Source organism: Hoplias malabaricus, chromosome 17 (genome assembly GCF_029633855.1).
Source record: "Hoplias malabaricus isolate fHopMal1 chromosome 17, fHopMal1.hap1, whole genome shotgun sequence".
Taxonomy (NCBI): Eukaryota; Metazoa; Chordata; class Actinopteri; order Characiformes; family Erythrinidae; genus Hoplias; species Hoplias malabaricus.
This window is the reverse complement of record NC_089816.1, coordinates 9126899-9141409: the sequence shown is the minus strand read 5'-3', so window position 1 is coordinate 9141409 and position 14511 is coordinate 9126899. Positions and strand designations below refer to the sequence as shown.

At 41.3% G+C, this 14511-nt stretch overlaps 1 protein-coding gene across 4 annotated transcripts in view; it reads left to right on the top strand.

Annotated features, from left to right (window-relative positions):
- The window catches only part of mid2 (midline 2), a 133687-nt gene that overhangs the window by 106837 nt on the left and 12339 nt on the right, over window positions 1–14511 (top strand). For all 4 annotated transcript variants that reach the window (XM_066649704.1, XM_066649703.1, XM_066649705.1 and 1 more), the window contains 4 exons: window positions 2897–3004; window positions 7863–8011; window positions 8784–8911; window positions 9076–9219. In XM_066649704.1, coding sequence (XP_066505801.1) covers window positions 2897–3004; window positions 7863–8011; window positions 8784–8911; window positions 9076–9219 — 529 coding nt within the window. The remainder of the gene's footprint in view (window positions 1–2896; window positions 3005–7862; window positions 8012–8783; window positions 8912–9075; window positions 9220–14511) is intronic.

Genomic DNA, 14511 nt, shown 5'->3' with positions numbered 1-14511 from the left:
CATAATGAGAGATCTTAGCAGTGAGTATATAAAACATGAGGGATGATAGGGAGAGTTTATAAAGAGTTTATGGGGTCATGGCACCGCTGATCATTTCTGTGGTCTGTAAGCAGGGCTCCTTCATGAAAGACTCCTCAGTTTCACGGAGCTTTTGCTGGTTAAATCAAAGATTGAAAGAAAAGCAAACAAATGAGCTCTGATCCACCACAGTGGGAGTGGTGAGAGAATGTTTACTGGACACTCTGGGATCCTGAATTCCAGGGGAGGTTTCCCATCTTTGCTATTCTCTTTCACACCTCCAGGCCACAGGGCTTTACTGACCCAGTGATGAACAGAGCAGGTTTGTTTTGTCAGTGTTTCACCCAGCAGGTGTGTGGGGAGCAGTGTGGCATTGGCCACCACAGTGCAGCACATATGCGTGTGCTGCATTCTTTTTTAATAGGCTCTCTCTCTCTCTCTCTCTCTCTCTCTCTCTCTCTCTCTCTCTCTCTCTCTCTCTCTCTCTCTCTCTCTCTCTCTCTCTCTCTCTCTCTCTCTCTCTCTCTTGTTCTTTGAGAGCACAGGCGAAGGCCCCTGAGGATCTGAACTGAGAGCTCTCTCTAGCAGCCTGTCCCAAGCTGTCAGCACACAGGAAAACGTTGCTCTAATCAGTGGCAGGGCAAAAACAGACCTCTCCAGCTCTCTCTCTTTGGCATCTGCTCAGCACTGTTAAGATTGTCTGCTCACCCTGAGATGTCCCACGCTGGCGTCAGGCTACAACAATCCACACATCTGTGGATTAGGAGATTAAACACGCGGGAGAGTCTCACTGAGACCAGAAGTCTGGCTTTGATGCCAGAGTCATTAACCAAACCCGCAGCACACAGCTCACATTGCACCCGCCTAATATCGCAGGGTCATAACTTGCACAAACAGGAGCTGTTGCACAACTTGTCTTCAGCTAAATCTGCTCAAAACAACAGGTTACGGGTGGAATACTTTTCACAACAGCATCAGAATTACACCCAAACTCCGCCGGAGGCTTTGATGTATTCCGTTGCTAATACACAGAGACAACAGCAGGCACTTTTTAGACAGGAGCCTGTTTCTATCCGAGACCTGAACTGACCCCAGCAGTGTGATAAATCTCGCCGAAAATGTCTCACTAAAACATTAATCAGGTGCAGGACAGTGGGAGCATGGAGACGAAGCAGCTACGCAGTGCCACACATTAGAGGTGTCAGCATGAATCAGCTCCCCATGCCAGCCTCAGTCTTTAAAATGGTCCCCAGAGACCTGCAGCTGCATATGATCCCAGTCAGAGAAAGAGAGCAGTGTGTGAGCAGAGGGAAACAGGCCACTGAACATTTTTCATCTCCATCACTCCATCATCTCCAGCCCAGACTCTGTGGAAAACTTGCAATATGTTTTCAAGTCGACAGGCTTAAGAGTTACTATTCCTTCAGACTGAGGCTGTTACCGTTTCTGACAGAGCCCTTTTGATAATGGGATCCAAGCTAGATGGAATTAATTGTGTCACTGTGTGTACGTGTGTGTATATATTAGAGTGTGTTAGAGTGTGTGATTAATGCAGCTTAAGTGGATCTAACGTGCATAATGAGCTTTGGTTCAAGATTGGCATGTAGGGTGATAAAGGGTCGAGAGTGTGAGCTTGAGCCTTTGATGGTGAGTCAGAACCTTGTGTAATTATGAGGGGATGTTACTTAAAAAGGGAATCCCACAGTGAAAACCATACAGTATTTCACTCAGTAATTACCAAGCCCAATCAAGCAATTCAGTAGAACAGTTATACTCTATAATACATTCTACACACTGATCAGCCACAAGAGTAAAAACCAAAGACAGGTAAATAGCATTGATTATCTCATTACAAGGCACCTGTTATGGGGAAGGATATAATGTGGCATGAGGTGAATACCGCTCAGACAAGGGTCAATATGTGATGGTTATAATGTTGCAGTCAGAGCGTTTTCAAAACTTCACATCTTGTGGAGTGTTTGCAGTATGCGGTGGTTAGTATTGTTCCATGCAATTAATTTGTCACACCAGGTGCAAGTAGGTTTTTAAAAGTACAATAAAACAGAACCAATGAATCAGTGTAGGTTCATGGCTGCACAAGGCTCAGTGATGCGCATGTAAGGTGAAGGCAAACACTTCTGGTTCTGTCACACAGAAGAGCTGCTGTAGCACAAATTACTATAAAGGTTATTGCTGGCTATGAGAGAATGCTTAGTGCTGTTAGAACACAGTGCCTTGAAGTTCATCCATTACATCAGCTTCAGGAAATGCTTTTAGTGTGAAGAAAAACGTATAAGTATTTATAGTATTTTTATTTTTCTATGTAGCAATTCCCATTAAAATACATTTCATATTTATACTACACTATTAGCAGAAAATTGCTTTCTACAGTGAGTTCTTGGGAACAGTTAAAAATCACTCTGGGCTAAGTCTGGGATGTAGGGAGCAATCCATAGTCACAATTCTCAAATTTCTTCAGTGTACTTACTCAGAATGGTTTAGTTTTCAGTGATTGCAACAATTATAATAACTGAAATAAGCTGTTGATTTTTTATTTATATATATACCCTATAAATAGTCACTTCCTAGAAGCATTATAAAATTCCATGCAGGATTTGTAGATTATACAAATACTTAGAACTTATTGAACACCCCATGTATTTTCACTTCACCTGCAGGTAAAGAAATAATAAATGTTATTTACTTCACCTTTCAGTGGTTTTACTCTTGTGGCAGATCAGTGTATATAAAAGTGTAATGTGAAGCAATGTATCATAAAAATAGAAGCATACTGTCATATTATTTCTGACGCAAGAACACTGTAGTGCTGACCTCCACCTTGAGCGTGCTAACAGCTTCTCTGTCCATTTCCCCGCAGGTAAACACAGCCATGCATGAAGCCAAGCTGGTGGAGGAGTGTGATGAGCTGGTGGAAATCATTCGCCAGAGGAAACAGGTCATCGCCGTCAAGATCAAAGAGTCCAAGGTACAGCTGCCCGCATTCACGCTCCTCCAAGACATGGCATGAGGGAAATTAATTGCAAATTCAAGTTAGGCCCAGAGGTGCTGCGTCTGGCTGCGCTCGTGAGCTGCATGCCAAGCATGCTCTACTGTGCATCTGAAATTATCTATCTGTGATTGACTGCATTGAAAACATGGCCTAATTTGTATTCAGACCAAGTAAAATGATGAATTTATGTTTAAAAATCTTACTTGAGTCACCACAAAGGACTGGGGTTTAGAAGACGAGCTTTTGAACGCAATAGGCTTCTCACAAGAGTTCAGGTTCTTCTTTGTTTTTCAAAGCTCCATCTGAACGTGTTCCCCGGCAGTCTGTCAAACGGAGGGGCCCATATGGAGCTGACAGCTCTAAGCATGCTCTCGAAACTCGTCACTCTGTGTGTGACGGCACGAGGGACACTGCCGGGCCCGTCACTCGCCTTCTGTCTGTGACACTGGAAAAAGCAGAAGAGATAACTGATGAGACGCCTGACGACAAAGGCAAAGAAGGAAGGAGAGGGAAAGAAATGCTGGGCCATATGAGCTTAAAGGGATTGTGTAGCCTCCTTTGAGACTGCTTTGAAATATAGCCAGGAGAGATGGATGACATTGCATTACTGAAGGAATAGTGTACATTCAGCCACCTATTGTTTTAAGAGCACTGCACAAGCTTTGGCTAGAACGGGTGCTTTTGTATGCTGGGGACCACTAGCTTGAGTCAATAGGGATGGAGGAGGGGGTCCAAGAGGAGAAGTGTTTGGGGGGGGCAATGTTGACACAAAGCTGATGAGATTAGATGTAGCGCCAAGCTTTAAGTTCATTCAAGCCAGACTGACCACGCTGGTTCCAGCCACCTGAGTTCACTTAACAAGCGTCCTCAGGGGAGAAGAACCAAGGCTGCACAAATCTTCCCCAGCACCAACACAGGCAGCATTGTTCTGCTGTGGTTTGAACAAACTAAACACATTTAAGAGCTATTCATTGGTAGCAACATCACGATGATACGGGAATCATATTGATATCTGCAGATATCTATATGCTTTAGAACATATGTTCATTTATATTTATATATATATATATGTCACCATCAGTGCTGTCAAAATGAAAATGTTAATGCACATTACCTCATGTGAGAATTCAACGTTAATATTTTTTATGCTAATTTAAAATGTTTCCCGATTTCCTGTGCTGTGCAGTTAATTTTCTCAATTAAAACTTCTGTCTCATGCTAAAGTCCTCTCTAAAAATTTACTCCGCAAACTAAGAGACAAAAATAAAAAAACACCAAAACTTCACAGATATATTAAAGTGAAGTAAAAAAAGGACAGTTTGCTTTAACCTGTACGTCATGCACATCACACCACACATTTATTTCCCTCACGAAATTGCAAGGAAGGACCAGCATATTAACTTTTATATTAAGTTTTCATTACATTTTTAAATCAATATAAATTAATAACATAAATATAATTCTATCATTTTGATCTTGTATTGATGTTTTATTGAAATATCCATTATTAAACACTTTAGTCTTAAGAAGGGACAATGCAATTAATTGCAGTTTATTTTAGAAAATTAATTAGTTAACTTTTTTTGTTGATCAACAGCACTAATTGGCACTGAATTTTTTTTTCATTTTATAAATATTCAAAGCATTTCCATGATGGATTTACTTTTCTCTTTTACAATATTTTTTTAATGCAGGTACAAGTATATTATACATTTCTCTCAAGTGCTGTTTCAGCTGGACTAAGTCAGTTTGCATAAGCGTAATCAAATGAGTGCACCCCTAGCAATGAGTAGTATTTCAGCAATGCTTCTTATAGGACCATTAGGAACATCCCATCACATCAGTTGCCCATACACATTCAGCTTAGCCCTAGACTTTAGGACTGTTGTGGCATTTTCCACTATATGGTACCTTACCGCCTCAGCTCGGCTCCTCTCGGTTTTTATGCTTTTCCATTAGGCAAATTTGGTACCTGGTACCTGGAATCAGGTATTTTTTGGTTCCAAGCAAGCAGAGTATGGACTAAACGAGATGTGTTAACCTTGTAGAGCTCTGATCAACTTGTTAATCTTGACGTTTAATAGCCATGTGAGAAATAGCCATGTGAAAAATCTCCAAGGTACAGATGTTATCACATTTGTTTTTATCTGACACAGCTTGCAAGTTACACTGTGGTTTTTGAAGAGGTTTTTGGATGTGTAACAGGGAAGAAAAAGACTCTAATGATCTGTGTTATCTTGGACTAATGGCTCTAATGGCTGTGTTCACTTCCAAACAACAAAAACAACATGCAAACACAGACGTAAATTGTACATAACATTGTCATTGCCATTGTTGTGGCTTTCAAAGCCTAGAGTTCCCATTAGAGATAGTGTTTTGTGATGTCACTGGCTACATTTCATGGGGGAGCTGTTCTAGTGGACAAGCGACCAGGGACTGAAAAGAGTGTAGAGCAATGCTGAGCTGAGCCAAGTAGATACCATGCAATAGAAACATGTCATAAGGGTCTCCACAGTTACCGGTACACAATCAGCTTAGCCCTGTTCACTTTCTGAAAAGAAACGCATGTAACTATGCTCTACCCAGACATTATTTGACAGCATGTTCTCCTGGGTTGAGAACAGGAGAGCAACAGTTTTTAGAGAAGTGCTATGTGAAGTCCAGACAGACATCTTAATCTTCAGAACTTGCCGGTTAAGACTTCTACTGAGACACATCCACATGGCAGGATCTCTGTAGCATGAAAAGCGAGTGATATGAGATTATGCCCTTGCCCTTTCACTACCGTCTCGGCCATAACGCTCCATCAGAAATCCTCAGCATCACAGCATTAATAGGGTTTAGAGCTTCACAAGCCCCAGCCAGAAAGCATCTGTAGGATTTGCTCTAGTGCTGTGGGGATATTTTTTAGCTTATTTCAGGACTTTTATTGCAAATGAATATCCTTCTTTATACTACCCAATTTGTTTTAGTGCTGGCCTGAGAAATTCAAACCTTTTTGGCAGGAAGACATTCCGTCAGAACAAGCCCGATTTTGCTTGGATCAATTATAATCCTGTAGAGTGAAGAGCTACTTTTTAGTTGATTCATCATTCAGTCTACCAAACAAATCAAACCAGTGCCACTATGCAATATATCATATCTCCATTAAATCACAAGAAGATGAATGAATCATTTTGAGGATGTATTGCATCTATCAATCTCTTGCCCAAGAAAGAAAACATATATATATTACTCATAGAATACTCTATTGGCTGAGTATAAGAATACAAGAGTATAAGAAATTCAATAAAACAGAGCTTGTTTGAGCAGGTCTGAGGTGCGTAGTGAGTTTGGTCACACTGGGCTGCTTGCACTCATTTCCCAGAGGGTATTTTTAAGCAAGAGGGAGGGAGAAAGGAAGAGAAAAGAGTGTCCTGTTCTGTAAGAGGCCCCATTTATATAGAGTTGGACGAGCCTCGTGTTTTCCGCCAGAGAACAATGCACGACACAGTTCATCTCGGCAGAGTCGTGCAGCAGGAGGATATTATCAGCATGTTCAGAGCTTCGTCTGGAAAAAGATAGCGAGAAAAATCTCCAGCTGTTCCTAAATGTCGCACATCCTTTTCTGAAAACGAGACCGAGCTTGGGCACATCTCCATATCATGAGATTTCCTTGCCTTCAAACTCAATTATAATGCAGCCCCATCTTGGCTTACTGGTAACATGCACATGCCACTTTAAAAAGTTTATGACTCAAATGCAGCATTTATATAACGAGAATTGCTTTCTTCATGAGTTTGTGATGCTACATTATGATGAGATTTGGCACATTAATAACCTAGCAATAGATGGGACTTCTCAAAGGGCATTTTAATCCATCAAGTGCAAAGAGGCATATTTATCAATGCTGTTATCACCCTGCAGCTTACAAAGCAATCGACTACTTTACAGCAGCTGGGAAAGCAATTGTGGGTATCAGTGTGCATTTGATAAAAGGCTAGACCAGGGCTTTGTATGGTGCAGCATCCACAGAACAAGGAGTGAACAATGTGCACTTCGACTACATTTAAAAAATGTAATGTGCATCAGGAATTGTTTTCATAACTTATATAATTACGTTAAGTAACTATGTTTAAAGGGGCGGCACGGTGGCGCAGCAGGTAGTGTCGCAGTCACACAGCTCCAGGGGCCTGGAAGTTGTGGGTTCGATTCCTGCTCCAGGTGACTGTCTGTGAGGAGTGTGGTGTGTTCTCCCCGTGTCCGTGTGTGTTTCCTCCGGGTGCTCTGGTTTCCTCCCACAGTCCAAAAACACATGTTGCAGGTGGATTGGCGACTCAAAAGTGTGTGTGCCTGTGTTGCCCTGTGAAGGACTGGCGCCCCCTCCAGGGTGTATTCACGCCTTGCGCCCAATGATTCCAGGTAGGCTCTGGACCCACTGCGACCCTGAACTGGATAAGCGCTTACAGATGATGAATGAATGAATGAATGAACTATGTTTAATGTAGCTTTCAGAAGAATGTGTGCGCTAAGCTGGGAACAATCCTGAGCATTTCTCATCAAACCACTCTGAAGGACTTTGTTTATATCCAGAATATTTGATTATCGAGAAATATTGAAAATATTTGTGGAATTTCCCTCAGACAAAACCCTTCTTTTTTTATCTTGTGCAGTGAAGCGGCACTGTGTAGCTTGAGTGATAAATGTATTTTTCGTCGGGTAAGGAGATGATGGACACAGTGTGTCTTCAAATAGATTAACCATCCATCATGCTGAGATTTAAATGAAATATGATATACTTCATTTGGTCATTGGATTTATTTGTTGCCTGAAAAGCTTGTGATGTGTATTGTAGGTGATGAAGCTTCGGAAGCTGGCTCAGCAGATTGCTAACTGCAGACAGTGTCTGGAACGTTCCAGTGCCCTCATCACCCAAGCCGAGCAGAGTCTGAAAGAGAACGACCATGCTCGCTTCCTCCAGACTGCAAGAAATGTTGCCGAAAGGTGAGACCTTACTGCACACACATTCACAGTCATACACAAGTCATACACACAAACTTTTCCTCCATAAATCCATCGTTTTCCAGTGTGAAGCAGACATTTAGTGAGTATTCAGGTTTCCTGAGGCTTCCTCCTCTATCAGTAGTGCAGATCATGACCTAGGTTCAGCTCCATCTATGTTTTGAGCCGTTGTTTGTTTTCTTGTTTTTGTTTTTTTTTTTTTTCTTTTCCTTTTACGGAAATCCTGCAAAATTCAGTAGCGTCAACAAAGCACTTCTGTAAGCACAAGTGCTGGAAAACTCTGCATTGTCGTCAGCTGTGTGAGCGCTGAGCCCTGTAATCCAGACTAGCCCTGAATGCACTTTCTGCCTCAGACACCTGTGATTAAGTTTGGCCTTCTCGCTGCCACGTCATCAGCAAACCAAACACAGCCTCATCAGATTTGTCCCAGATGAAAAAACAAAAAACAAAAAATGAATTCATCCTTTGACAAGCGATACTTTACAAAGACCGTGTTGTCTCTTTTTGTTCCTTTCTGTTGATTCAACTCCCCCATACAAAGGCACACACATGGAACTGATTGCTGATTGCAGCTGCCATTTATAGTCTCCATCAGTAGAGTAAGCCACTCTAATTGTGCTCTCAGACGGGCTCCTAACTGGGCTGTCATTGTGAAGGAGTGCACTAAACAGGGGCTAATAGATGCACAGAGGCGCCTGGGACTTAGTGCCTCTCTGTCTAACCATGTACCTCTCTCGCTCTCACCGGTACATAGGGTTGCCATGGCCACCGCCTCTTCGCAAGTTCTCATCCCAGATGTCAATCTGAACGAGGCCTTTGACAATTTTGCCCTTGATTTCTCCCGAGAGAAGAAAATCCTGGAAGGGCTGGATTACCTAACAGGTGAGTGATAGAAAAAACACAAGCGCTGCCCAAATCCACAAGAAACCGGGCCTCCAGGCACAGTCAAACTCAAATGAATACTTGGGATCTCTGTTACAAGCTTTTAGAATGCACTGGCTTTGCTGAAAAACCCTATTCCTGCTATTGATCTTGATTTCTTGCAGCCCCTAATCCGCCGTCTATACGAGATGAGCTGTGCACAGCCTCCCATGACACCATCACCGTGCACTGGACCTCCGAGGATGAGTTTAGCGTCACATCTTACGAGCTGCAGTACACCATCTACACAGGCCAGACCAACTTTATCAGTAAGTACTTCATTGAAATATTTTACCCTACATTCATGCATGGCTTTTGGAGAATAGGTATTGAGGTCGCTGTCCAAAATTAGAATATGAGCTCCAACCAGGAAATTGCTTGCACAGAACCGAATAAAGATCACTCTTTATGTAAGTGTTAGCCCAGTGGAGCAGTTTCTCTGCCTGCTCTCCATTACATAACAGAGCACACAGTAAGGTTAACTTTCCAGAGGGCTCATAGCTAACGCATCCAGTTTCCCTGCTTCTGAAATGCACTTGACTCACATTAAACGATTCATGACCACCTACATGTTGAGACCTCAGCCGCGCCTTTCATTAACGTACAAAACACAAGGTCACTGTGGCGGAGATAAAAGCGGCGATATCTCGACATTTGATCTGCGAGGGATCTTGGCAGAGAGAGCTGCACTGGGAGAGAAGGAGAGAAGGTGATAACTGCAGACAGACCAGGGAGACAATACTGGAGTGGCACTCCAATAGCACCGCCTCAACACCCTTTCTCTATCTCTTTTTTTTTACCCTCTAATTGTCTTTCACGCTGCCCCCCTCCTCTTCTTTCTCAGTCTCTCTCTCTCTCTCTCTGCTGGAGTGGGCTGCAGTTATCCTGTTACAGTAGCACAGGAGGCAGTTTTCTTTCAACTGCTGATAGCTGAGAGACCCAGGATCTCGGCCACTATTACTGCAGCCTCCTCAGAGAATTCAAATGGAGAAGTTGAGAGGAATGCATTCCTCTCTGACTGATGACGTTTTACACTGCTGTATGGATGCGAGTGCTTAAGTGAACCCCTAGCTGGTTATCGGTAGCAATTTCCTTTCTCCCATGAGGAGAAATATGAGCTGTTTCTGTAGCTTTAGCTTGGCCTGGTTTCTGCTCAAATTCCTCCCCTTTCAAAGAAACTGCACATCGGTCATGACTGTATTATTCATGAGCAAGTTAAATCTGATGTTTGCATTGATTGAATGGACTGAAAGCTTGCATAATACGTAACATAATTTCATGCCCTTTCCTTGGCAAGTGGATTATATTCTGAATGGCATTGAGAGGAATCGCTTTGAAGTGATCTGAAAAAACTTAGGAGTGCAGAGCTCAGTTGAAAAGCATGATCTTTGGGTTTATATTTTGAATCATCATTCTCATGACATGGTAAAATGCATTGGAACTACAGACATTTCAACTTGTGACCTTTATGTTTTTTTCTAAACTCCTAGCAAATAAAATAACGCACACATAACATTCCAATGCATCTGTTGAAATAGTTATTTAACTTGGCCTTCATGAACAGGTCAGATATTTGCAATTACATGGACTCAAAGACACCCCTTGGTGGCTAATTAAAAAGAAGTCACAAGGCAGCTATCTTAGCCAGATCTCATGCTAATGGAATGAAGACGTCCTCCCTTTCCTTTGTTCACAGACTGTGCTTTTCCAAGCAGTTTGTTGGACTCCAGCATAGGGAAGAGCATGACTTAGGCTGTTGATTTTTTTGTTTATCTTCTGTCCATTCAAGTGAAGGTGCCGTCCGGGCATCAGGAACGATTACATCTGACGTGAGCTAATGCTCTTTACTCCGCTCTCATTGTGACGGTGATTGATAGTGATCCAAGCTGCCAGACCGGCATGCTAACTGGATAGCAAACGGAAAGGAGGTGCTTTAGGCCTCTCGGGAGCACTCGAGCCGGAGTGCATAATTTGACATTCTTGTCCTTACCGTAGGAAACATCCACATGTCTTCCAGGAAGGCTATACAGACTGGAAGGCTGTAGGTGAGTGAGGGTTGTCAGGTGCAATACTACACAACACCAGCTAAACAGTCTGACACATCCATTCGTCTTACGTGTGCAAGTTCAGGCTCACGGGGCTGTTACAAGGGTAAAATATGGAAGTTTAATGTGAAATTTCTTCCTCGGGTAGAACCAGGCAGTTAAATCACACGGGCAATAGAGCAGGGGGATCAGCGTGTAGCTGGAGGTGACTTATAACTCAAGTTTAATCATGGTCTTAAAGGTTCACTTGCCATTTTGACCTCCATCTTATGATGTTGCTTGTCATTCGCAGTGCACTCTTGTGGACTGAATTCTGCCATTGGCTTATGGAAGAGAAGATATGTTTTTTTTTGTTTTCTCTCATTGCTGCTTCTTCACGTCATCAGGAATTACAACAGATACAGAGTTCACCGTCTAAAAATAAACACGGGTTCATTACAAAGGTGGAAAAGGACATGGAGTGCGAAGAATATTAATGAGAACACTCTCAGTCCTTTACACATAATTTCTTTTCAAGTTCGTCTCAAACTTTTTCTTAAGGAATAGGAAGTGTATAGAAAAGTTTTAGTGCACTGCGTTGAGTGTGAAATGAACACTCATTAAATTTTGATGTTTGAGATGAACAGCCTACACAATCATTAAATATTAAAAATCTTGATTTCCAATTCAGTCATATCCAAAAAAAAAATTAAAATCAGAAGGAACTAAGTACTATACAAGGTCAAGAGCAATATATTGGATTAAGCAATTAAATCATGTTTATTTTTTGTCAGGAAACATATTTAACAGGAAATTACCAGGTTTACTGTCTCCAATCTTTGGACAGAAACATGTTTTTGTGGTTTTTTGGTTCATGAAGGGTAGTCTCTGTATCATATGTAGATAGGTAGAGATAATTCATTCTGCTGTGGGAATTTAGAAGGCACAGAAGACGAAGAATAAGCCTGCTTCGCACTTCACTCCTCCTGCTTTGCTAATTATTCATCTCTCTCACTGTGTGTGTAGCAGGTCAATCAGAGCACAATTACATCAGTCATTAACACTGCTCAATGAGGTGTCTGATTAGTCGTCAAGGTAATAATGTACACATGATGTCATTGTCCTTGTCCAAACTCATTCTGCTCGGTGCAGGCTGCAAGAGGCTTTTCCTGGCTTTACTCTCCATGCCATTGTCCGTGGCTCCTGCCAAACCATGGTTCTCTGTGCTACAGATATTCATAAGCTGGGCTTTGGAGGATTGCAGGAGAAAATGGAAAGAGAATAAAGGCAGAGTCCACAGAGGCCACCCATGATAGGGACAAGACTGCATATGATGACAGTGCACGCAAGTTTTTATTGAGCCATTGTGATGCGGTTTACACAGCAGTTTACAGGCTTAGAATACTTGTTGGTATTTCCAAACAAATGCACAAAAAACACTCCTGGACCTAATACAGAGCGCAAAGAACACAGTACACTTTACAATACAATGGCACAACTGAAACCGTCACAGATACACTGATAACTGCACTACATTTTCATACAAGATTCAGCACACATCAAATCTCCAGGGTATTTCAAAGGTGTTAATACCTAATAAAGAGTCAAATACAAGCATAATTAACTAATTTGAATGTTGTATTTATTCAGGCCAGCCCTAGTAGAAATCCATGTGGAGTACATCTACAGACAAACGTTTGCTCTTACAGGGACTGACTTGTATGCATGTGGACACACAATGGAGGCACATCTGCACCCACGAAATATCACACAAACACACACAGTTGCAGCATCAAAGGCTGGTTTGGATTCACTGGTGGGGGTGGGAGCAGCCACACACACCCCTCACATGTTGCCTCATTTTTCTTCAGTCTTTTATCTGCCTACAGACACACACATTACACACACATACAAAGTCTTTGGGAGCACTGTTCATGCTGTCTGCCCTCCTTCCAATGCCACATTCACTCTCTTCTGTCCCTCTTTGAAGTCACTTTTCATAAAAAATGAGCAGCGTTCTTGAAATTGTGTTAATATTACAGAACTCATATTGTAGTCTCTAACACTAATCTGACTCATTACGCTAAAATATAAAACGTATTTCATGGGGAAGAATAGATTTTTTTCCTTCTTTTCATTGTTATTTAAAGAGAAATTTTAAAGAGACAGACAATTGTTCATTGTTAGATTTTTAATTCTTCATTGATTTTTGATTTTCTCTTTCCCAGTGTTAAGATGGCCTTATTTTTAATGCATTTTAGGGTTTATATTTACAAGCTGGCAACACTATTACTTATACATGCAGTCACCATTGGTTGAATTATTCAGAGGATGTCCTTGCCAAAGGCAAGATTAAACTTCAGGCTGAAAGCTTTGCTTTCTCAGGCCATAAAGCAATGTTTAGAAAAAGAACACTAAGATAGTGAAGATGATGGCAGGCGTTCTAGGTCAAAGGTGCCTTTTTTTATCACATTCTCTCTGTGTAATATCGAGAGTGACGGATATGTGTCATGCATTAGTCTCGTGTGGTTTCAGGTCCATGTGTTGTTTCTGTTTAGCTTGCACTCTGTATGTTTTCAAAATGTCAAAATATTTCAAATGAAACAATGAAAATGTTTGTTTGTTTATTTATTTCCTGCTCCATATTTCCATGTGTTTTTTTTCCATGTTTATTGTCCATGCTTTTTCCCATGTTTATTTTCCCAGTTAGGTGTTATTCCCTCAGTGAACAATACTGAACTGAATGTGGTCAACAATTAAGTAGTTATTTGTTGTAATAGTTAAAGTTATAATTATTTTATTTATTTACTCATGCATTTTCTGTTTTTCCAGTATACCATTCTCAATTTTTGGGAATTTAAATAGCAGTGAAAAAACTAAAAGAAATTCTGTAATTATGGTATATAGTTGGGGTTTTTGTTATTATTATTTATTTGTTTATTTGAGTGGATTTGCTAATTTATTAAATCAATCACTGAGTATCCTAGCTTTATGAGAAAGGGTGTTTGTTGTAATATCAGCTGATATTATCTGGCAGCCATGAGAGTTAGCTAATATCAAATTATAATGTGCTTATTGCCTGCAAAAATGTATGTATAAATGGGACCAAGTCATATAAAAATCATTTAGTCTCATCCTATATTACCGCCTGGTTTTACTGGTCTGCTGTTTGTATTTGGATTATTCTCATAGATTTAAACATTGTCTTAAACTTGTGGTTCTTGTGGTTTTGTCACAGTTTCTGTCGTATTTTCTGTCTGTGTCCTGCTTTAAATAGTTATATTCTATGCCTGCCATGTTGTGATTGCTCAGTGGATGGCAGGCATGTGTGTGACACACACACACAGGCAATATTGGCAGTGTGATTCATGTCTATGTATTGATATTCCCTCGAGACACACTGTAGAAATTCGGTCCCCATGAGAAATCAGGCTCGGAGTGTGTATGCCAAGCTCTTTTCACCTGAGGCACACACATCCAAGAATTCCACTGGGACAGATTTATATGTCCCCCGCACATGCTTTCAGATTAACCAGT